This window comes from Cardiocondyla obscurior, linkage group LG22 (genome assembly GCF_019399895.1).
Source record: "Cardiocondyla obscurior isolate alpha-2009 linkage group LG22, Cobs3.1, whole genome shotgun sequence".
NCBI lineage: Eukaryota > Metazoa > Arthropoda > Insecta > Hymenoptera > Formicidae > Cardiocondyla > Cardiocondyla obscurior.
In genome coordinates, this window is record NC_091885.1 from 308,437 (window position 1) to 331,377 (window position 22,941).

General features: G+C 38.2%; 1 protein-coding gene and 1 pseudogene across 1 annotated transcript; both read left to right on the forward strand.

The window, feature by feature from the left end:
* The first annotated feature begins 11,485 nt into the window (after positions 1-11,485).
* LOC139111161 (putative nuclease HARBI1) lies at positions 11,486-12,765 on the forward strand (annotated as a pseudogene).
* A 488-nt stretch (positions 12,766-13,253) lies between these two features.
* Positions 13,254-13,808, forward strand: LOC139111162 (uncharacterized protein PF3D7_1120000-like). The gene has a single exon (XM_070671287.1). The coding sequence runs from the start codon at positions 13,254-13,256 to the stop codon at positions 13,806-13,808; it is 555 nt and encodes a 184-aa protein (XP_070527388.1).
* Positions 13,809-22,941: the final 9,133 nt, after the last annotated feature.

The window sequence follows — 22,941 nt, forward strand, 5'->3', positions numbered from 1 at the left end:
CATCTCGGCGGCTATACAGGGTGTTTGATTCGAGGTGTCACGCCCGAAAAATTTAAATAGAGAATTAAATTTTAAGAAAAAAAGTCCTTTACAATTTTTTAAAATTTTTTACCGTTTTTGAGAAAAAAATTAAAATATGTTAGCGTAAGAGTGACAAGGAGGACACGCGGACTGAGCGCGACAGACGACGGCTAGTATTTTTAAGAATGATAGTAAACCGAGCGGCGATAAGAGAGTCGCGGCGAGTCTTCGCGGCGAAGACAAACAAACGCGTTCGCACGATCGATATCATTCACACCGATACTTTAAGGTCGCATCTTATTTATTGTTCACAACGTTTTTAGTAATTGAACGTAAAATGAGAAGGAAATAATGCGCTATCATTTCCTCACCACCTTACGGTAGATAGCATGGTGCGTTTTTTTTATAGTGGTATCCCCGGTAGGCCTATTCCACTTTTAGCGCTTAATGTAAAAGTTGTTCGAAGTGCCCTCCCCTCTGCTGTAAGCAGAGTTCGGCCCTTCGAACAACATCGCGCGTCGCACGGTGCACCATTTCCGGTGAAATAGTCGCAAACGCCGCAACAATAGCTTCGCGTACGTCATTAACAGTTCTGTTTCGTTGGGGTTCTACTAGATTTTTAATATGACCCCATAAAAAAAAATCTAATACGGTCAAATCTGGTGACCGTGCCGGCCAGGACATTGGGCCACCACGACCCATCCATCTGTCGCCGAAATGCGCATCCAAAACTTCGCGCACTGCCAGGCACGAATGAGCCGGTGCTCCGTCGTGCTGATAGATTATTCGCCTTCTTGTTTCCAGAGGCACGTCTTCTAATAGTCCCGGTAACACATTTTCTAAAAAATGCTGGTAACTTTCTCCGGTTAATCGCGGAGGAAGGAAATGTGGACCGATCTGAATTGAATAAAAGAAAATATGCGTTACAAAATGTTTAATAAAATAATCTGTTATCTGTTTATACTTACCACTTGATTACCGACGACTCCCGCCCATACATTCACGGTCCATCGATACTGGAATGCTCCTTGTCGTATCATATGCGGATTTTCGTCCGACCAATACAAGTGGTTTCTTGAATTAAAAACACCGTTCGGTGTAAATGTAGACTCGTCGGTCCATAAAATAATATCGGGAAACGATGCGTTTCGCCGACATTTTGCAAGGAACTCTGTAAAATAAATGATTTTTTTAACAATTATTATTCTCTTTAAAATTAAAACAAAAATAAATTATTAATAAAAATACCTTCGCAAAACCGGAGCCGTGATCCAAAATCCCTCGGTAAAAGCTGCTGTACTCGTTGATCGTGGTACGGGTGTAACATATTTTCTCGAAGAGTATTGTGCACCGTGTATGTTGATAAATGAAGATGATGTGCCGCACGACGTACACTCATTCTCGGCTGATCAGAGAATAAGTCGAGCACTCGTTCTTCATCTTGCACTTGATGTCGCGCAGGTGCATTATTTCGATTATGCACAAGACATCCCGTCTCGCGTAATCTCTGCACTACGCGGAAAATTGTCCGGTTGCACGGATAATGTGCTCGCCCAGGAAACCGTTCGATGTACAATTCGGCAGCACGAGTGGCGTTTTCACCGGCTAGCCCATAGGCTATTATCATATCCGTATATTCTTGTGGAGTATAACTTCCCATTTTAACAGATTGTCACACCACGAATACTAGATGACTAGTGACTGCTTTAAAAAATTTTGTTATCACAATTCTTGACAAAAACAATTGTACGTAGATTTTTTGATCGGTTTTTTATCTACGTGTAAATTTTTCCGATCAAAAAATCTACGTACAATTGTTTTTGTCAAGAATTGTGATAACAAAATTTTTTAAAGCAGTCACTAGTCATCTAGTATTCGTGGTGTGACAATCTGTTAAAATGGGAAGTTATACTCCACAAGAATATACGGATATGATAATAGCCTATGGGCTAGCCGGTGAAAACGCCACTCGTGCTGCCGAATTGTACATCGAACGGTTTCCTGGGCGAGCACATTATCCGTGCAACCGGACAATTTTCCGCGTAGTGCAGAGATTACGCGAGACGGGATGTCTTGTGCATAATCGAAATAATGCACCTGCGCGACATCAAGTGCAAGATGAAGAACGAGTGCTCGACTTATTCTCTGATCAGCCGAGAATGAGTGTACGTCGTGCGGCACATCATCTTCATTTATCAACATACACGGTGCACAATACTCTTCGAGAAAATATGTTACACCCGCCACGATCAACGAGCAGCTTTACCGAGGATTTTGGATCACGGCTCCGGTTTTGCGAAGGTATTTTATTAATAATTTTTTTTTTTAATTTTAAAGAGAATAATAATTGTTAAAAAAATTTATTTTACAGAGTTCGCAAATTATGGACCGACGAGTCTACATTTACACCGAACGGTGTTTTTAATTCGAAACCACTTGTATTGGTCGGACGAAAATCCGCATATGATACGGATTCCAGTATCGATGGACCGTGAATGGGCGGGTCGTCGGTAATCAAGTGGTAGTATAAACAGATAACAGATTATTTTATTAAACATTTTGTAACGCATATTTTCTTTTATTCAATTCAGATCGGTCCACATTTCCTTCCTCCGCGATTAACCGGAGAAAGTTACCAGCATTTTTTAGAAAATGTGTTACCGGGACTATTAGAAGACGTGCCTCTGGAAACAAGAAGGCGAATAATCTATCAGCACGACGGAGCACCGGCTCATTCGTGCCTGGCAGTGCGCGAAGTTTTGGATGCGCATTTCGGCGACAGATGGATGGGTCGTGGTGGCCCAATGTCCTGGCCACGGTCACCCGTATTAGATTTTTAATGGTCATATTAAAATCTAGTAGAACCCCAACGAAACTAATGACGTACGCGAAGCTATTGTTGCGGCGTTTGCGACTATTTCACCGGAAATGGTGCACCGCGACGATGTTGTTCCGGGCAGAGAACTTTACATTAAGCGCTAAAAGTGGAATAGTCCTATCGGGGATACCACTATAAACGCACCATGCTATCTGCAGGTGAGAAATGATAGCGATTATTTCTCATTTTACGTTCAATTACTAAAATGTTGTGAACAATAAATGCGACCTTAAAGTATCGGTGTGAATGATATGCGAACGCGTTTGTGCTTCGAAGACTCGCGACTCTATCGCCGCTCGGTTTACTATCATTCTTAAAAATACTAGCCGTCGTCTGTCGCGCTCAGTCCGCGTGTCCTCTTTGTCACTCTTACGCTAACATATTTTAATTTTTTCTCAAAAACGGTAAAAATTTTAAAAATTGTAAAGGACTTTTCTTAAAATTTAATTCTCTATTTAAATTTTTCGGGCGTGACACCTCGAATCAAACACCCTGTATAAGCCGAGTTCGCGCCACAGCGAGTACCTCGTCCGGTCCCGATCCTCGAACCGAACACATCCTCCAGCTCCTAAGGCTTCGGGCGCTTCCGAAGCTTCTCGCATACTCTCCGACTCGGGCGCTCCCGAATCGTCCCCGGGCGCTCCCGATGAGAGTCTTCCGCTGCCTTGGGCGCTTCCAAGGCAGAATACAAACTCAGGTTCCTGGAGACTTTGGGCGCTCCCGAGGCTCCACCACCGAGGCGACCGGATACCGCCGGCGCCCCCCGGATATTCCGGGCCACCGAGATTTTCTAGACGGGCGCTCCCGTCTAGGCTTTTGGATTTATTGTACAGCACTCAGCCGCTGACATCGCCGCAGTCGGGCGCTCCCGACCGCTGCTCCTCGGGCCAGCCCGAGCAACCTGGGTCTCTCCGACGGGCGCTCCCGTCGGCCCAGGCCGTGACTAGAATCTAACCTATCGCGCTCCACCGAGTCCGCGCACCCTGGATCCGGCGAGCCTTAATCCGGCAAAGGCTACGCGACACGGGAAAGTCGCTACCGTTACACGTTTTCCGTCATTTCTGCATCTAAATAATTACCAAGATCGTTTAAAATGTTTTCGGTTTTTATTGACAATTGCGTTTGATCTGAAAAATCAGCTATTGGACTTGTTGAAATAGGTTTTAATAACATCTTATTGTTTATGTTTTCTTGCTGCAGCAAGTTTGGAGAATCAATTTGCTGGCTGTCTTTAAAAGCAGCAGAAGCTTCAGGTGTAAAAAATGAAGTTAATTTTGGCAAATTGTTAATAATTTCTTTTTGCAGAGCAGCTTTTTTTCTTTTTTCTGCACCGCTAGGATATGACCGTTTTGACATAATTAAAAACGATTGAAATTATTGCGTAATTGCGATTGTTAGCAATTAAGGAAGAATCCTACGGTTTGTAAAATTGTCCAAATTATCAATATCACGATTATCATGTACGGGTCTGCAATAGCGAGTAAGCATCAAAATATTTCGATTTATTCAGTATCAAAAGACATTGCAATTGTTGCAAAAACACGCCGGATTTGAAACAGTGCAGACGGTGCCCGGTTTGTATCAGTATCAGTAATCAGTAAAGGCGACTTATCTCCACCTTACCCCCATCAACTCGGCGAGCCGCAATTGTCAAATAACTCTGTGTGGCAGCCGAGCGTGGCGTGAAACTCTAATAAGAACAATCTCGAAACAATTGCAAAGTTCAAAATGATGATCAGTGGACCTGTATACCTTTCTTTGTTATACAATCACAAAGCAGTGGGATGTTTTAAGAAAATAACATAGATAAAAATTGACAATTGCTCGTGATTGCAATTCGAATTCGAATCGGGACCGACAATTTAACACAAATGGTCAAGAGACATTCAGAAAATATCCAAAGCATATTATATAATATGGACATTTATCTATAAATGCTCTAAACGTCTCTCGAACATTTGTGTTGTTAAATTAAAAAAAGAAGAGCTCATTTAGAACTTTAGACCCAGAAAGAAGTAAAGCTATGAATATTCTAGTAAATATTATATTTTTTATTTGGTAGATAAATTGTTATTGAATTTGTAAGTTTTCATTATTTAACTATAACCAATTGTTTTTCAATCGGGGGCCCCCTGGAAACCGGGGCCCTTGGTCCGGGCTCAGGAAGCCCATGCGTAAAAAGGGCCCAGTTAGCCGCACATTCAGCGGAAGCCTATAACTGTGCTATAAAAGTGGGTTCAGAATAGCTTTTTCGAGATAAAAGCGCACATTTAGGTTAAAAGTGACTGTCACTTTTAAGGGTGCCTCTAAATGTGAGCTCAGAATACGACCATTTTTATAAAACCACTTTTAGAAGCGCTTTTAACGAAAGGCGCCTCTAAAAGTGAGCTCAGAATGTGGGCCATTATGTACTTCGCGCCAATTCATCAAAATTCAGTAAAATCTTACTCGGTAACGGTTACGAATTTTACTAAATAGTATCTGACTTTTCGATTTCAATTCCCGATATCTATCTACAGTTACCGGGAAAGAAATCTTAAATCAAACACCCTGTATATACAGGGTGTTCCAAACATACGTAAACAAACTTTTAGGGTAGATAGAACGTCTAAAAAGAAAACAAAAAGTCCTATACAGTTTTTTAAAATTTTTACTTGTTTTCAATAAAAAAATTAATTTAATAGATACACGCGAGAGCGACAAGAAAGCGTGGGCTGAGTGAGCGCGCGATAGACAGCGGCGAGTATATCTTAAAAGAGATGGGCGGAGTCAGCGCGCTGCGAGCGAGACGAGGCGACAACGCGCGTTGTCGCTTCATTTCGCTCGTGTGTCGTCGCATCGCCTCGCTCGCGCGTTGTCTCCTTGTCTAGCTCGCTACGCGCTAGTTTCGCCCATTCTCTTTAAGCGATACTCGCCGCTGTCTATCGCGTGCTCACTTAGTCCACGCTTCCTTGTCGCTCTCGCGCGTATATAATTTAATTTTTTTATCGAAAACGAGTAAGAGTTTTAGAAAACGGCATAGGACTTTTCGTCTTCTTGTCAAACGTTCTATCTACCCTAAAAGTTTGTTTATGTATGTTTGGGACACTCTGTATACAGGGTGTCTCAGCCCATGTGTAAAATCCTATACAGATAGGTAGGTCTTAGGAGATAAATAAAAAGTTATTTAACATTTTGTAAAATTCTCAATTGTTATTGAGAAAAAATTAATTTGTCTAGCGCAAGAGTGACAAGGAAGCTGCGGGCAAGTGAGCGCGACAGGCGATTGGCGCCGTCGCCTATCGCGCTCACTCACCTATAGCTTCCTTGTCCTCTTGCGCTAGACAAATTAATTTCTTTTTCAATAAGTATTGAAAATTTTTCAAAACGTTAAAGAACTTTTTTATTTATCTCCCTAAGACCTACCTATCTGTATAGGATTTTACACATGGGCTGAGACACCCTGTATACAGGATGTCCCAGACATAACAAAGGAAACTGGGAGGATAAATAGAACTAATTGAGACAAGTAAAAAAGTTGTACCATTTTGCAAAATTCTCAACTGTGTGAAAATGCAATAAATTCACGGGAAACAGAATATATATTTTGTCAAGAATACAAGTATCGAAAAAAAGATGTATACAGGGTGTCCCACCGTTAGTGTGACAACGCTCGTAGGGGGGTAGATCTCGTCAAGCTGAGCATAAAAGTCCTTATCCACTTTGCGTTTTTTCAAATCATATTCGAGATATAAATTTTTTTAAATTTGTATAATACAGCGTATGAGTTTTACGTTCTATAAGAAAATAGCACGGCCTACTCAATCACGCATGGGCCGACGCTCGGTTGTAAAAGTGCCGGCTCGGCTGTCTCGCCGCTCATAATAATATTACAATTTTGGTTGCTAAGCAATCACCCAATTGTAATATTAATTAGCGGCAAGACAGCCGAGCCGGCACTTTTACAACCGAGCGTCGGCCCATGTGTTAGGCCGTGCTACTTATAGAACGTAAAACTCATACGCTGTATTATAAATTTTAAAAATTCATATCTCGAATATGATTTAAAAACGCAAAGTGGATGGACTTTTATGCTCAGCTTGACGAGATCTACCTAAGAGCGTTGTCACACGGTGGGACACCTGTATATACACCGACGGCGAGTACAGAAAAACTGTCGCGTGTCGCACGAGACTAGATTTAAAGAGCTGAGTGAACGCGATCGGGAATCCGCACGATATCTTACGTTACACTGGCTCTTCGCGAAAAATACCGCGGCTTTTATACTAACAATTATTCTCGAACATACCAGAACTTGCGGGAACAGGAAATACGTCGTCGAAGAACGTTCTGGATCGTTCTCGATGCGCAAAATTCAATTGTTATTATCAGAAAGATTCGGCCTGTCTATATCACGCGTTATGAACATTGTCGGAGCGTGCCTCGCAGAGCGGCTGTTTTGCCACGCGTTTACAGAGTGATCGCACGATATTCGATATACACAGTTAGGCGCTGCGTTCTAGATCTACTTTTCCGAACATCAACCGTTATTGAGAAAAAAATTAAAATGTATAATTTGTATAGGCGTAAGAGCTACAAAGAAGCTACGCGTGAGTGAGCGCGACAGGCAAATGGCTAGGAATGGCGCCGTCGCTTGTCACGATCACTCACGCGTAGCTCCTTTTTTGTCGCTCTTACGCCTATACAAATTATACATTTTAATTATTTTCTCAATAACGGTTGAAAATTTTGCAAAATGGTACAGGACTTTTCTACTTGTCTCAATCAATTCTATCTATCCTCTCAGTATTCTTCGTTATGTCTGGAACACACTGTATATATACAGGTTGTCCCGCATCATGTGTCAATGCTTCTAGGGATAAGTAGATATCGGGAATACAAATTAAAAAAACCAGTGCCATTTTGCAAAATTAGCACTAATAACCGAGATATAAATTTATAAAAATTTAAGTACGAGAGCGAATACGAATACCGCGCCGCTAGAACCGGGTGACGCCTGAGAAGTAAAGGTCCAAGTCACTCAATTACGGATTGGAAAACACGCGAGCGACAAGATGTGACAAAGCGCGAGCGACACGATGCGACAATACGTTAGGCGAGGCGAGTTACTACGCGCGAGCGACACTGTTAGAAATTTCTTATTGATTTTAATAAACATGTAAAGAAAGCATGTGTTCATTTCCGTAAATGAGATGTAATGAACACTGTATATTAACATTCATTTACTGTTGTTTTGAAATTTCATTAAAAAATGTAATGAACACTGTATATGAATATTTATTAATTGATGTATTAAATCTTATTAATGTTTATTAATGCACATTAATGCACATTAATGCACATTAATGTGCATTAATAAACATTAATAAGATTTAATGCATCAGTAAATGAATATTGCACATTAATGTGCATTAATAAACATTAATAAGATTTAATGCATCAGTAAATGAATATTCATGTAGTGTTCATTACATTTTTGAAATGACATTTAATACATCAATTAATAAATATTCATATACAGTGTTCATTACATTTTTTAATGAAATTTCAAAACAACAGTAAATGAATGTTAATATACAGTGTTCATTACATTTCATTTACGGAAATGAACACATGCTTTCTTTACATGTTTATTAAAATCAATAAGAAATTTCTAACAGTGTCGCTCGCGCGTAGTAACTCGCCTCGCCTAACGTATTGTCGCATCGTGTCGCTCGCGCTTTGTCACATCTTGTCGCTCGCGTGTTTTCCAATCCGTAATTGAGTGGCTTGGACCTTTACTTCTCAGGCGTCACCCGGTTCTAGCGGCGCGGTCGTATTCGCTCTCGTACTTAAATTTTTATAAATTTATATCTCGGTTATTAGTGCTAATTTTGCAAAATGGCACTGGATTTTTTAATTTGTATTCCCGATATCTACTTATCCCTAGAAGCATTGACACATGGTGCGAGACACCCTGTATATATATCTTTCTTGCCTGTTAGAACGAACAAGTGTGAGTGGACGCCTATAACGAAGGTTGTCTTCTAGTGCGTTCTTTCACTCATAAGTTTCGCTAAAGGACGAAATACAAGCCTATTTCCCCTCTTTCTCCCGCTTCTCAAAACACGTACTCCTTATGTTTGTGTATGTTGACATACTACACTCTCTAGTTCACGTATGTTTGCAGCCACCCCTGGGTAAGGGTTCCCGGCAATGTAATAGGACACCATTATAGCCGGTGAGTGTACATGTAAAAAAATGTAACCCTAAGATGAACAAAATAAACTGTATCTATTTAGAAAAACAATATGTACATAAAAATGTTTTAATGCAATCTGAGCATACTAAGTTTCTGTTAATAATTAATTAAATTTGTATTTATTTTATTATTTTATAGTAATTACAAATTGATGTTAATTTCTTTATCAAATATTTTATAGAAAATAGGCGTATGTATTTAGAGCTTTTTTTACTTTTTTGTAAAAAAAATTCTACACACATATTGTTTAAAAAATTGTATACGTGTTATGAAGATATTACTTAAATATGAGCTACAACAAAAAAAGTTATAAAAAGCAATTGAAATGTAATTGCTAAATTATTAGCATCAAAACAGAAATTTGTTAAAAAAAACTGAAATATACATTTTCAAGTATAAAGTTTTTATTTTTCTACTTTTCTACATAACGGCCATTGATATTGAAATACAGTCGGTGTAAAAAGTGTTCGGACACGAACTAATTTAGATTACAAATGTATAATATACAGGGTGTCCCAGACATAACGAAGGATACTGGGAGAATAGATAGAATTGATTGAGACAAGTAGAAAAGTCCCGTACCATTTTGCAAAATTCTCAACCGTTATTGAGAAAAAAATTAAAATGTATAAATTGTATAGGCGTAAGAGCGACAAGGATGCTGCGCGAGAGTGAGCGCGACAGGCAAATCGCTAGAAATGGCGCCGTCGCCTGTCGCGCTCACTCACGCGCAGCATCCTTGTCGCTCTTACGCCTATACAATTTATACATTTTAATTTTGTTTCTCAATAACAATTGAGAATTTTGCAAAATGGTACAGGACTTTTCTACTTGTCTCAATCAATTCTATCTATTCTCCCAGTATCCTTCGTTATGTCTGAGACACCCTGTATAACTCATAAAAAATTATGGAAAAAAAATAATGATATGGGCGTGTTCTTAAATATTTAAAACAAGGTTCAGTTTACAAAAAATTAATTTATTTTTATGTTCAAAGATATAAAAAAATAAATTTAAATAAGCGAAAAACATAATAATAAAAGAAATAAAAAAAAATTTTTTTTTTAAGATTTTAATATTTAGTCGGATTTCTTTTAGCTTCTATAATAGCTTTGGCTTTTGGCATTAAATTAATTAAATTACATGTTATGTCCGGAGTTATTTTGTTCCATCCTTTTGAACGTGCAGCTTTCAGCCCTGCTTTCGATGTTATTTTATGATTGTACATTTTTCTTTCTAAATAATCTCACAAATGCTCTGTTGGATTAATATCTGGAGATTTTGGTAGAGTAACTAAATATTTTGGCGTATTGAATAATATCCATTGCCTTATATTATAGGCAGTATGCTTCGGATCATTATCTTGCATGAAAACAAAATTGTTCTCAAGTCCTATTTCAATAGCACTATATAATAAAGATGCATTTTTTTAATGTTTATATAAATTTTGTGATTTATTACTTTGTCCACAAAATGTAATGATTCTACTCCAGTAGCACCCGGACTTTCGTTTCCGATGGCAGAGCGAGTGGTTGTATGTATGAGCGTGTGAGTGCAGAGAAAAAGGTTTTTGGGAGTTAAAAAGAATTGAGAAGTAAAGGGTGGTGCTGTGGAGATAAAGGGGAAGGTTTTTAAGGAGGGCAAGTGAAGGGAAAGGGTGGAGGTGAGAATAAAAGGAGAAATCTGGGAAAGTACAAGGCGGAGTTTTTTGGAGGCTAGGTTGGTGGTGACAGGGAAAAACCGAGAGTAAGACAAAAAAAAGGAAGAAGGTAAGGGGGTGAAGGGGGAAGTAAAAGGGAATAAAGACAAAGGCCCACATTCTGAGCTCACTTTTAGAGGCGCTTTTAGTTAAAAGCGTCTCTAAAAGAGGTTTTATAAAAGTGGTTGTATTCTGAGCTCATATTTAGAGGCACCTTTAAAAGTGACAGTTACTTTTAGCCTAAATGTGCGCTTTTATCTCGAAAAACCTATTCTGAACCCACTTTTATAGCACATTTATAGGCTTTGGCTAAAAGTGCCGCTAAATGTGGTCTGTAGAACATTTATCGGCACTTTTAGCGAAAATCCAATATGGCGGCACCCATGCGATTTGACAGGTGGACCCATATCGCGACTTAACTAATTAATGGCAACGTTAATCAATTAAATTTGTTCAAAAAAACTATATACGCAATGTTTTTAGGAGTAAACGAAACTCCATGTAGTAAAATTAATCGTATTGGAATAATTTTCAAAAATTTTAATTTAAAAAATGCGCGTAAATATAAAGGTGATTAAAGTGCTGTGCGAGTGTAATAAGAACTCGGTATTTAGCACGTGCATTATGATACATTACTAAATTAATCATGGAGTTTGCCGAGGCGATTTCTGACGCTGCAGAAGTTCGGGAAGTAAATGAATTACGTGCTTGCGAACCAAGAGTTTTTCGGGATAGAATAAATCCATTTGAACTGTATAATGAACGAGAATTTCGACAAAGATACCGGCTGTCCAAGGAATGTGTGCGTTATGTGCTTACATTAGTGGAAGCTAGGTTAACTCCGCTAGCGATTAGAAGAAATGTGATACCACCAACTCTGCAAGTCCTCATCACTCTACGTTATTATGCAAAAAGATGTTATCAAATTGAACTAGGTAAGTTATTTAAATGCATTTTTATTATTTATTACTTTAAATATATTTTTTAATTAAAGTTTTTAACTATTGTATTTTAATTACAGGAGATCTGCATGGAGTATCGCAGCCAACAGTGTCTAAAATCGTCGCATCAGTTTCACGAGTTCTGGCAAGATTATTGCCAGAATTCGTGAAATTCCTACCTCGAATAGAAACCCTTCAGGAAAAATTTTATAACGTAGCTCGTTTTCCTTCGGTTGTGGGCTGTATTGATTGCACACATGTGCCAATAAAATGCCCCAACCAGGGACAAGCTGCGTTATATATGAACCGGAAGGGTTTCTATTCGTTAAACATCCAGGTGGTGTGCGATGCGGAGAAACGAATTTTAGATATTGTTGTTGGAGAGGCAGTGCTCACGATGCACGTATATGAGATTTATGTTCCCTCAAGGAAGAGTTTAAGGTAATCTTATTAACAGTTAATATTATATTAAATTAAATTATAATTTAATGTATATTTTTTATTTTTCAGTCAGGCAGAAGGAAAGGTACCTTGCTTGGGGATTCCGGGTACCCATTCAAGCCATACCTTCTGACACCAATACTACAACCACGAGATCTTCCTGAGGAGCGATACAATTCATCCAATATACGGACCCAGATCATCGTTGAGCGCTGTTTTGGAGAGTGGAAGGGCATGTTTCGTGCCCTTCGAAATGGAATGCAGATCTCCCTGGATACTGCTAAAGCAGCCATCATAGCGATGGCTGTTTTATATAATATCCGAAAGAAATTTCGTGATAACAACGCATATGGTAAAAATAAAATTTTTTAATAAGTAATTATTAATATAAAAATGAATATATTAAAACAAATTATTTGTTACAGACGCAGATTCAGATAAGGACAATGACGAAGAAGATGAAGATGACCATGATGTGGAATTACAGAAGCACCATGGTCATAATCATTTCCATCATGAATTTGTGCAGAGGCATTTCTTCTAATCGCTAGCAGTGTTAACATATCTTCCAATAATGTCAGCACATAACGCACATATTTATTGTACAACCAGTATCTATGTCGAAATTTTCGTTTATTGTAAAGTTCAAACGGATTTATTCTATCCCGAAAAACTCTGTGTTCGCAATCATGTATTTCATTTACTTCCCGAATAAAAATTTGGTTTTTAATAAAAAACATTGTTAAATTTTTAATTAATAATGAAATTTATTTTATTTGCAGTTTGCGGCATTGAACGCAAAATAATTAAGATAGATAACATGGTACACATAAATGTACTTCTATCTTAAAGGCGCCTCTAAAAGTGTCCTTAGAATACGGACGATTTTAGCAGCGCGCCTCTAAAATTGGTCAAACTTTTAGAGGCGCTTTTATAAAAGCGCCTCTAAAAGTGAGCTCAGAATGTGGGCCAGAGAAAAGAAGGTCAGAACAGTTTTGGAAAATAAGTAAACAAAAGAAGGAAAATGTTGAGATGGGAAAAGAGGAAAAAGGGGAAGAAAAAACGAAGAAGAAAATGGGAAGGTCGGCAAAAGTGGAAATGTTGATGAGAAAAAGATCCAATAGCTTACCAATAATAGAAGCATGGAAACAAGGGGAAAAAAGAAAGGAAAGGCAAGAGGAGAAAGGTGAAGTTGAAGGACTGGAAGGATTTAGAAAAAGCGTGAAAGTATATAGGTCACCGGTGAAAACAACGGAGGAGGGTAGTAAAGGAGGAGTAAGTAAGAAAGGCTTTGAAGAAGTTATAAAGGAGATGAGAAGTGGATTCGCAAGGATCCAAGCTCAGATGGAAGAGGTAAGAGAAATCAAGGTGCAGATCAGGAAGGAAATAGAAGATTTAAAGGCAATATGGAGAAGAAAAAAGATAAAATTAGAGAAAAGAATAGATGGAATGGAAAAGAGAATCGGGGAAAAAAAATATGAGGGAGGTAAAGTGGAAATGTCAACAGAAATATGTGGAAAAGTCTTAAGTTTGGAAGAAAGAACGAGAATGTTAAAAATGGAAAAAGAAAAAAAAAAGAAAGAATAGAGAAAGAATAATTTAATAATAAAAGGAATAAAAATACAAAGTGAAGATAAAAAAGCGTTGAAGAAACAAGTGGGAGAAATATTTGAAGCAATAGATGTGAAAGCAAAGATGGAAGACGTAAATAAAATAGGAGGAGTGAACAAAGGAGGTCTTGGAATGGTATGGGTAAAGATGGAAAATTTTAATGAAAAACTGGAAATATTAAGAGGTAAAGGAAAACTGAAGGATAGGACGGAATGGATAGAAGACGATTTGACGGAATATGAAAGAAAAGTGGAATGGCTTATTAAGAGATAAGCGGATAAACTAAAAAGAGAAGGAAAACAGGTAAAGATAGGCTACAAAAAGATATGTGTAAATAAGAAAAAGTGGTTATGGGACGATTTGAAGAAAGAATTGAGAAAATGGGATGGAGCAAAAGCTTTTGAAACAGAAGGAAATAAAAGGAAGCGGGTGATAATGGAAAGAATGAATGCAAGTTTTTAAAAAGAGGCGGAGGAAGAGAAGAAAAAGAGTTGAAAAAAGAGAGGATAAAAGGTGGGGAAGGAGGAAAAGAAAAAGATAAGGAAAAAAATGGAAAAGTGAAAGATAAAGGGGTTAAAGAAAAAGAGGGGGAGAAAAAGAAGGAAGGAAGAAAAAAGGCAGAGACGAAAAACAGAAAAATGAGAATAGTTTTTTGGAATGTGGCAGGAATAGAAAACAAAGATGAAGATTTCCGGAAGGGTATGGAGAAGTGGAACGTGAATTATATGTGTAAAACATGGTTGGAGGAAAAAAGATGGAAGGGAATAAGAAGCAGATTGCCAAAGAGTTACAAATGGATAAATAAAGGGGAAGAAAAGAAAAATAAGAAAGGAAGGGCAATGGGGGGAATGTTGATGGGATGGAAAGAGGATCTGGAAGGAGAAAGAGAAATAGAATATGAAGATAAGAAAGGAATGATAGGAATAAAGATAAAATGTGGAAGAGTGTGGTGGAAAATAGCAGGGGTATATGTAAATGAGGATTTAGAAGACATAATAGAGAATATGAGAAATTAGATGGATTAAAAAGAGGAAGGAACGAGATATTTGATAGGGGGGGACTTTAATGTGAGAACGGGAGAGAAGGGCGGACTATGGGATGATAAAAAAGGAGAAGAAGATAAGGAAGAAAGGAAAAGGAAAACAAAGGATTAAAAAATTACAGGAAAAGGAAAAAAATTCTGTAAAGTTCTGGAAGAAACGGGATGGGGAATAGTCAATGGACATACAGGAGGAGATGAAGAGGGTGAGTGGACATATGTAGGAGGGAGAGGAAAAACAGTGATAGACTATGTGATTAGTAACGTGGAATCAAAAGGAGAAATAGTTGAAATAAAGGTGGGGGAGGAAGTGGACTCAGATCACTTCACGTTAATAGTGACGATAAAAAGGAAAAGAGGAAAGAAGAGAAGTTGTAAGTATGGAAAAAAAAAGAGTACGAGACTAGACTGGAGTGACGAGGAGAGGAAAATATTCAGGGAAAAGTATAAAGAACGAAGGGAAAAAAAAAATAAAATAAAGGAAAATTGGAAAAGTTTTAGTAAGGAATTGGAAAAAACAAAGAAATTAGTAAAAAAATAAATGAAAAAAGAGGTGGGGAAAAAACCCAAAGAAAAATGGTGGGATAAAGAATGTAGAAGAAAGAAATATAAAGTTAAGGAAGAATTGAAAAAATTAAGGAAGGGGGAAGGGAGCGGGGAAAACTATAAATAGGTGAAAAAAGGCTATGTGAAAAGAAAAAATTGCAAGAAAGGGTGAGATGGGAGAAAGAGATAGAAAAGATTAGAACAGAGAAAGAAATGTGGAAAATTGTAAACAAGAGAAGAAAGAAAAGGAAGAAAATAAAAGAAAAAATAAAGATTAAAGAATGAGATGAATACTTTAAAGAGATTCTAGGTGGAGTGGAATGGAGAGTTGGAGAAGAATTGGGTAGAGAGAGGGAAGAGGATGTGGAAGAAGACATAGATAGAGAAGAATTTGAGAAAGTAATAAGAAAATTAAAAAAAAAAAAAGCAGCAGAAAGTGATGGAATTGAAAACGAGATCTGGAAATGGGGAGGGGGAAAAGTAAAAGAGAAGTTATGGGAAATATGTAAGAAGGTATGGAGGGAGGAGGGGATGCCGGGGGAATGGAGAGAAGGAGTGGTGGTTCCGGTGTTAAAAAAAGGGAAAGGGGAAAAGGTAGAAGAGTATAGAGGGATAACACTGACGCAGACAGCGTACAAAGTGTACGCATCTGTACTAGCAGAAAGATTAAGGAAGGATATAGAAGAGAAAGGAATATTACCACGGAGTCAGGCCAATTTTAGAAAAGACATGGGGACAGTGGACCAGATATATGTGTTAAACTATTTGATAAACAAGAAAATAGAAGAAAAGGAAGAAAAAATGGTAATAACATTCATTGATATGAGAGCGGCTTTTGACTCAGTGAATAGAAAAAAATTGGTGGAAGCAATGAAGAAAAGAGGAGTAAGGGAAGGATTGATAAGAAGGTGTGAAGAAGTTTTGGAGGAAACAGTGAATAAAGTCAAGGTAAAGGAAAAAGAAGGAAAAAAGTTTTGGACAACAAAGGGAGTAAGACAGGTTTGTCCGCTTAGCCCTAGCTTGTTTACTCTTTTACTGGCAGATATAAATGAAGAATTAGAAAAAGGAGAATGGGGGGGTATAAAAATAAAAGACAGGAGAGTTTACTCGCTGGCATACGCGGATGACATTGCTCTGTTGGCAGAAAATGAAACAGGAATGAAAGGAATGATTAAAAACATGGAAGAATATGTAAAGGAAAAGGAATTGGAAGTGAATGTAAAGAAAACAAAGATAATGAGGTGTAGAAAGGGGGGAGGGAGATGGAAAAAAACTAAATGGGTATGGAAAGGGGAAGAAATAGAGGAAGTAAAAAGTTTCAAGTATTTGGGATACATAATCATGAGAAATGGAGAGCAGAAAAAGCATGTAAAGGACAGAGTAAAAAGAGCGGCAAGAATTATGGGGCAGGTCTGGAGTATAGGTAAAAGAAAATTCGGAAAAGATTGGGGTAAAAGAATATGGCTATTTGATAAACTGGTATGGTCGGTTATTAATTATGGTGTGGAAATTTGGGGTTGGAAAAAAAAAGCAGAGGTAGAGATATTACAGGAAAAATACTTGAGATGGGTACTGGGAGTAAGAAGATATGTACCAGGATATACGGTGAGAGAAGAGCTACAGAGGGATAAACTGAAAGGAAGAGCAGAATTGAGAGCTTGGAAATATGAAAAACGATTAGAAGAAGGGAAAGGAGAAGTTTTAGCTAAATGGTGCTGGGAAGAAATGAGGGGAAGAGCAAGGGAGGGAAAAAGCAAAGGAAAATGGGAAAAAGAGAGGAATTTTTTGAAAAATTTGGGTGGTCTGGAAAAGATGTGAAAGATCTAAGAGAAAGAGGGGAAATAAGGGGGGAATATTTGGTGGAAAAAGATGAAGAATGGCAATGAGAGGAAAGATGGGAGAAGATAAGAGGATCAAGGTTCAATAAATATTATAAAAAGGTGAAAGAGGAAGGGATACCAGGGTATTTGAAGATGGGATGGAAAGAAGAAAAATGGCAAAGGATCGCAAAGTTTAGATTAGGGGAGGAAATGAAGGGAAACAAATATTGGGAGGGGGAAGAAAAAAGAAAATGTAGAATATGTTTCGAAAAGAACAAGACATGGGAACATATATGGCAAGAATGTATAGACTGGGGAAATGAGAAAAACTGGGAGGAGATGGTAGAGGAAATTTTGGGAGAGGAAGGAAGAGGGGCGGTATGGTTAGAAGCACTGGAACGGACAAGGGAAAAATTAGGAGTGAATGGAAGTATGAAAGAGATTAAAAAAAAAGAAAAGTAAAATAAAAAGCGTCGGAAGCGGGGGTCCAAAGTAGGATTTAAGGTAAATAAGGCGGATTAGGTTAAGGTATGAATGAAAGTGTGATCTCTCTCTCTCTCGGCGCGTAAGGAATAAGGTACAGGTATAAAAAGGCGTAGGATAAAACTTTTACTTTCAGGAATTGATATAAGAAAACAGAAGATTGTAGAAGTAGAAATAAGTTAAAGATAAGGTATGATGTAAAACAAAGGAGTAGAAAGGTTCAAAGGTGGCGAGCAGAAAAATGTAAAAGTAAAGGAGGAAATGTTAAAGAGAAGGAAAAGGAAATAGAAAGGAAAGAAAAAGCGGCGAAAGTGTTATGTAATGTCATGTTTCTATATGTTTTTATATGTTAAGTATTAAGTTTGTAAATATTGTTTATAAAAAAGAATGTAAAGAAAAGCTATGGGATACGAAAGTCCCGGTGTACCTCTAAAGAGACAAATAAACACCTTACACATTAAATATTAAACAAAACATTTTTTACATTTTAACAATTTTAACCAATTTTTTGTAACATAATTTTTAAATAAAAATAACAACTATAATTAAAAAGGCACAACATAAGAAAATATTTTAAATTAACTTGAAAAATGAACGAAAATGAAAACTAATCATGAAACTAAAAATTAACAATAAAATTTTATTTACAAATATAACTATAATAAGTGCAGCGGATGGCTTTTCTTACATAAACCTTTCATGCAACATTTATACAGCATTCAGTCATTCTCTCATCCGTATGGGAAAGCCATCCGCTACTCTTTAAAGGATATAGAAAGGGATATAGAAAGGAAAGAAAAAGTGGCAAAAAGTGTCTTGTTATATCATGTATTAAATTTGAAGATATTGTGTATAAAAAAAGATTGTAACGTAAATCTATGGGATGCGAAAGTCCCGGTGTTCCTCAAAGGAGTCAAATAAACACCTTATATACTCCACTAGCACCCATACAGCCCCATACTAACACTGACCCACCACCATGTTTGATTGTAGGACGCAAATTTTCTTTTTGGAACATATTTTTCTTCTCCACATTGTAAAACGCCTACTAGTACCAAATACTTCAAATTTGTTCTCATCAGTAAAAATAACCCGATTTCAAAACTAGTGGAGTATTAATGTGCTGCTGTGCAAACTCTAATCTTTTATTTCTATTTGTCTCATTTATATAATATTTCTTACGTGCCACTTTGCCATGATATTCATTGTGATGAAGAAAATTATGCATTGTACTAGCACATATATTTAGCACATTATATTGTTCAAGTTCTGTAGAAATTTTTTCTGTACTTATTCGAAGATTCACTTAAATTTTTCGAATAATTATTTGCCCAACGTGTTATACACATTTGTAATCTGAATTAATGTGTGTCTGAATACTTTTTACACCGATTGTATTTGTCTCAATGTGACGTCAAGTTAACGATATCCACATAATAAATTTCGTAAGGTTGGGCGCAGAACCAATGATGCACGACTGTGATAATTTTACTGTCGCTATCGGAGCGATAATTGATTAATTGAACGAACTTACTTAGTGAAGTTCGATTGCAATTATGCTAGTCTCGTCCGGATGGATACTGGTAGTAGCGTTCCGCTGCTCGGTTCTCAACAGAATTAGTTTAACAAATAATTTAAAAGGTGTCGCCACTACTGTGGCACTACGCCTCGTGTGGCGCCATATTCTTCATAAGTTTAACCCAAAGCAAATCCAAAATTTTGAGTGGGTAGAGGCGGGTCTCCATCCGGACGAGACTTGCATAATTGCAATCGAACTTCACTAAGTAAGTTCGTTCAATTAATCAATTATGCGACGTCTCATCCGGATGGATACTGGTAGTTGTTTAACAGGAATTTGCTTAAGTCTAAGAAACAGAGAGGCCAGTAAAAGCAAAAAAAAATAAAATTATATTTATCCTTAGTACAGCCTGGATATAAAACAAAAGATTATTAATCATGTTTATGCTTAGTACAGCCTGAATATAAAACAAAAGATTATTAGTTATATTTATGCTTAGTGCAGCCTGGATATCAAACAAAAAGATTATTAATTAGATTTGTGGGTGCGGATTTGCCCGCACCTCGGCAGATGACGGTACCGGTATCACCTGCGGCCGGCCGTCGGCGCAAGCAATTGATAGTGCCGCGCACTATCTTCTCCCTTGCCTAGCAACAGCCCGGCTTGGCAACGGGACCCTGGACCTTATACCTTCTAGAAGCCTTTTCGTCAGCTTCCGCTGACGCAGCATTGCATCAGCTCGGATGATGCACCGGGAAGTCCCGTCTTTAACAAAGGGCTGATAAGCCACAAAGAGACTTCCTCTTCCTTGCTGGCGACGCGTCGGAGCGTCAGTCCAGCACTCGAAGTCGTTCCGGGCGCACGCGACGGTTTTCAACTAGTTTTGTATCGAGTCTTCGTATTCCTTTTTACTTTGTCATCTTCTTGTTCCCTTTTGTATTTGTTTTGAATTATATTTTATTAACTTTATTTTCTCTTGGGTTATTTCGCTATACATCCTGCGCGTTTCCTATCCCGCGAATTAGTGAATAGCCTAAAGATTTATTTAAGATGGCTGCCTGAAAAGTCGCCTTTATTATCAGTCTATTATAAAACCTGGCAAATACGTCCGAAGACTTGGTCCAACCGGCTGTTCTTCTGATCTCCTCCAGGTTGACACCTTTGCTGGCTGCAAGTGAAGTTGCAGCATGGCGAGTAGAGTGTGCTGAAAAAACAGAAATCTCTATACCCGCTGTTTCGAGTTCGGTCTTGATCCAGCGTCCTAGAGTCTGTGAGGATACGGGTTTATAAGGGCGACGCCAGGAAATAAAAAGAGGATCACATCCGTTCTTCCGAAACTCGTTGGATAAAGCTACATAGCATTTAACTAAGGAGAAAATGCAGAGCTCGAGTCTGTCAGTGAACGGTTTGAAGTTGAGGAAGGGTTGTGATCTTTCTATTCCGGAGGTTTTTAGTCTATCCGGCACTCTGATGATTAACGAGTCTGCAAAAGTAATGTTAGAAATACGAATCGCTGCCAGCGTTTGTAGTCTCTGTGCCGTCGTAAGAGCCAAGAGTGTGACTAGTTTTCTGGAGATTTTCTCGAAAGAGAAGTTTTTGTGCGGATAAATTCCGGCTAAATATTCAATGACTGGAGAAGGGTCCCAAATATAATTGTAACGTGGACTCTGTGGCTTCAGAGAAGCAACACCTTTAAAGAACCGTCTGACTAGAGCCAATATCGTTGGACGAAATTAAAGACACTGCGGATCTATACGTGTTCAGCGTGGAATATGAGAAAACCTCTGTAAGATATTTCGTTAAAAACTCCAAAAAGAGTGAGACCGGTGGCCGAAAACAGTCAATATTCTTCTCTCTACAGAATAACCACCATAACTTGAGTGGTTTTTTGTATTGCGCCATTGTTGACGCTGTGATAGATTTCAATATCGTATCGAGAGCTATTGCTGGGATCCCTTTCTTTAAAAACGCTTGGCGGACAATTTCGCTGCCACCAGGGAAATCTTTCGCCATGCCGGGTGGAAATTCCTAAAAGGAGAAGACAGCATATTAATGTCTGGATCGAAGCTAACAGGAGTGTCTATGATTAACTTATTAAGCAGAGGGAACCAGGGCTGAGCTGGCCACCAAGAGACCACTAGAACTCCCTCTGCTTTGTTCGAGATTATTTTTCTTACAACATTTAAAATTAAAATAAATGGGGAGAAGGCGTAAAAATATATAGAGCTCCAGTTTTAATAGAAGGCATCTACTGCTGTGGCTTCCGAGTCCGGTAACCTAGAGACAAATTGTGTGCATTTTTTATTAATGTATGAGGCAAACAAATCAATTTCAAAAGGTCCGAAGTGTGAATTGATTTCGTTGAAAAAAGGAAAACCCAGGGACCACTCAGTTTCCTCCGATCTTACTCTGGATTCTGCGTCTACTTCCAGGTTCTTAGAGTTAGGTGTATAGGAAGCAAAAAGAAAAATATTGCGATTCGCGCACCAGAGCCAGATCTTTCTGGCGAGATCCGATAGAAGGGGAAACTTTATGGACCCCATGCGATTGACGTATGCTATCGCCGTAGCATTATCTACTCTTAACAAGACATTGACATTCCTAAGACGCAAAGCAAAGCACCTTAGACTGTGGAAAATCGCTAACAGTTCTAAGTAATTAATGTGAAAAACCTTTTCCTCCAAGGACCAAAACCCATGAGTTCAACCCTTGTCACAAACCGCGCCCCAGCCTGAGGTAGAAGCGTCAGTAAATATTACAATGTCGAAGTTTCCAGATCTAATTTCGTTAATTTGAGATACATCTGTAAAAATAGATCTCCACCATAGAAGGTCCTCTTTAATGGAAATCGGAAGATTCATTCGGGCCTCAAAGTTGTCTTCTGAGTTAAGAAGGGCTAGAAATTTTTCTCTCTCTAGAATTTTGGTATGTAAAATGCCATATAGTACTGCCGGACAAACTGAGACTAGAGAGCCAATAAAACTGGCGAAATCGCAAATTTTACAAGATCTTTTATTTTGAAAGGAAGTTGTTAGCTGTAGTAAAAGAGTCCTTCTGTCCGGAGAAATGGCAATTGAGAGAGATCTTGTATCAAATATAAAGCCGAGGAATCTGCAAAATCTAGAGGGCACAAGCACGCTCTTTTCATTATTCACTAGGAAGCCTAATTCTGTCAACAGGTCCAGAGTTTTGGATACGTTAGCAGTGCATTGTTCGAAATCTGGAGCTATGAGTAAGAAATTATCTAGATATGCTACAGATAACAAGCCTTCCTTCCTAAGAGAAAACAGTACGGGTTTAAAAATTCTTTAAAATATGTAAGGTGCCGACGCCAGGCCAAACGGAAGAGCTCTGAATTGAAATAAGCGACCTCGGAAGCGGAAGCGTAGATATTTTCTATCACACTCATTAATTAAGATGGAGTAGGCATCTTTTAGATCTAGCAAAGCTAGGTAGTCTCCCGGGGAGATAAGCCGCATGGCCGTCTTCCAATCCTCGAGCTTGAAGTGCGGGGCTACAATAAACTTGTTTAAGTGTTTTAAATTTAGAATGAATTTCCAGCTTCCCGATGATTTCCTACAAAGAAAGTAAGAGGATATAAATTGGCCCTCGCTAGCCACTGTGGGTTCGATAGCGCATATCTTGATAAGCCTAGAAATCTCTTGAACACAAATGTTGTTTTCTGACGGTGACAGACGAACG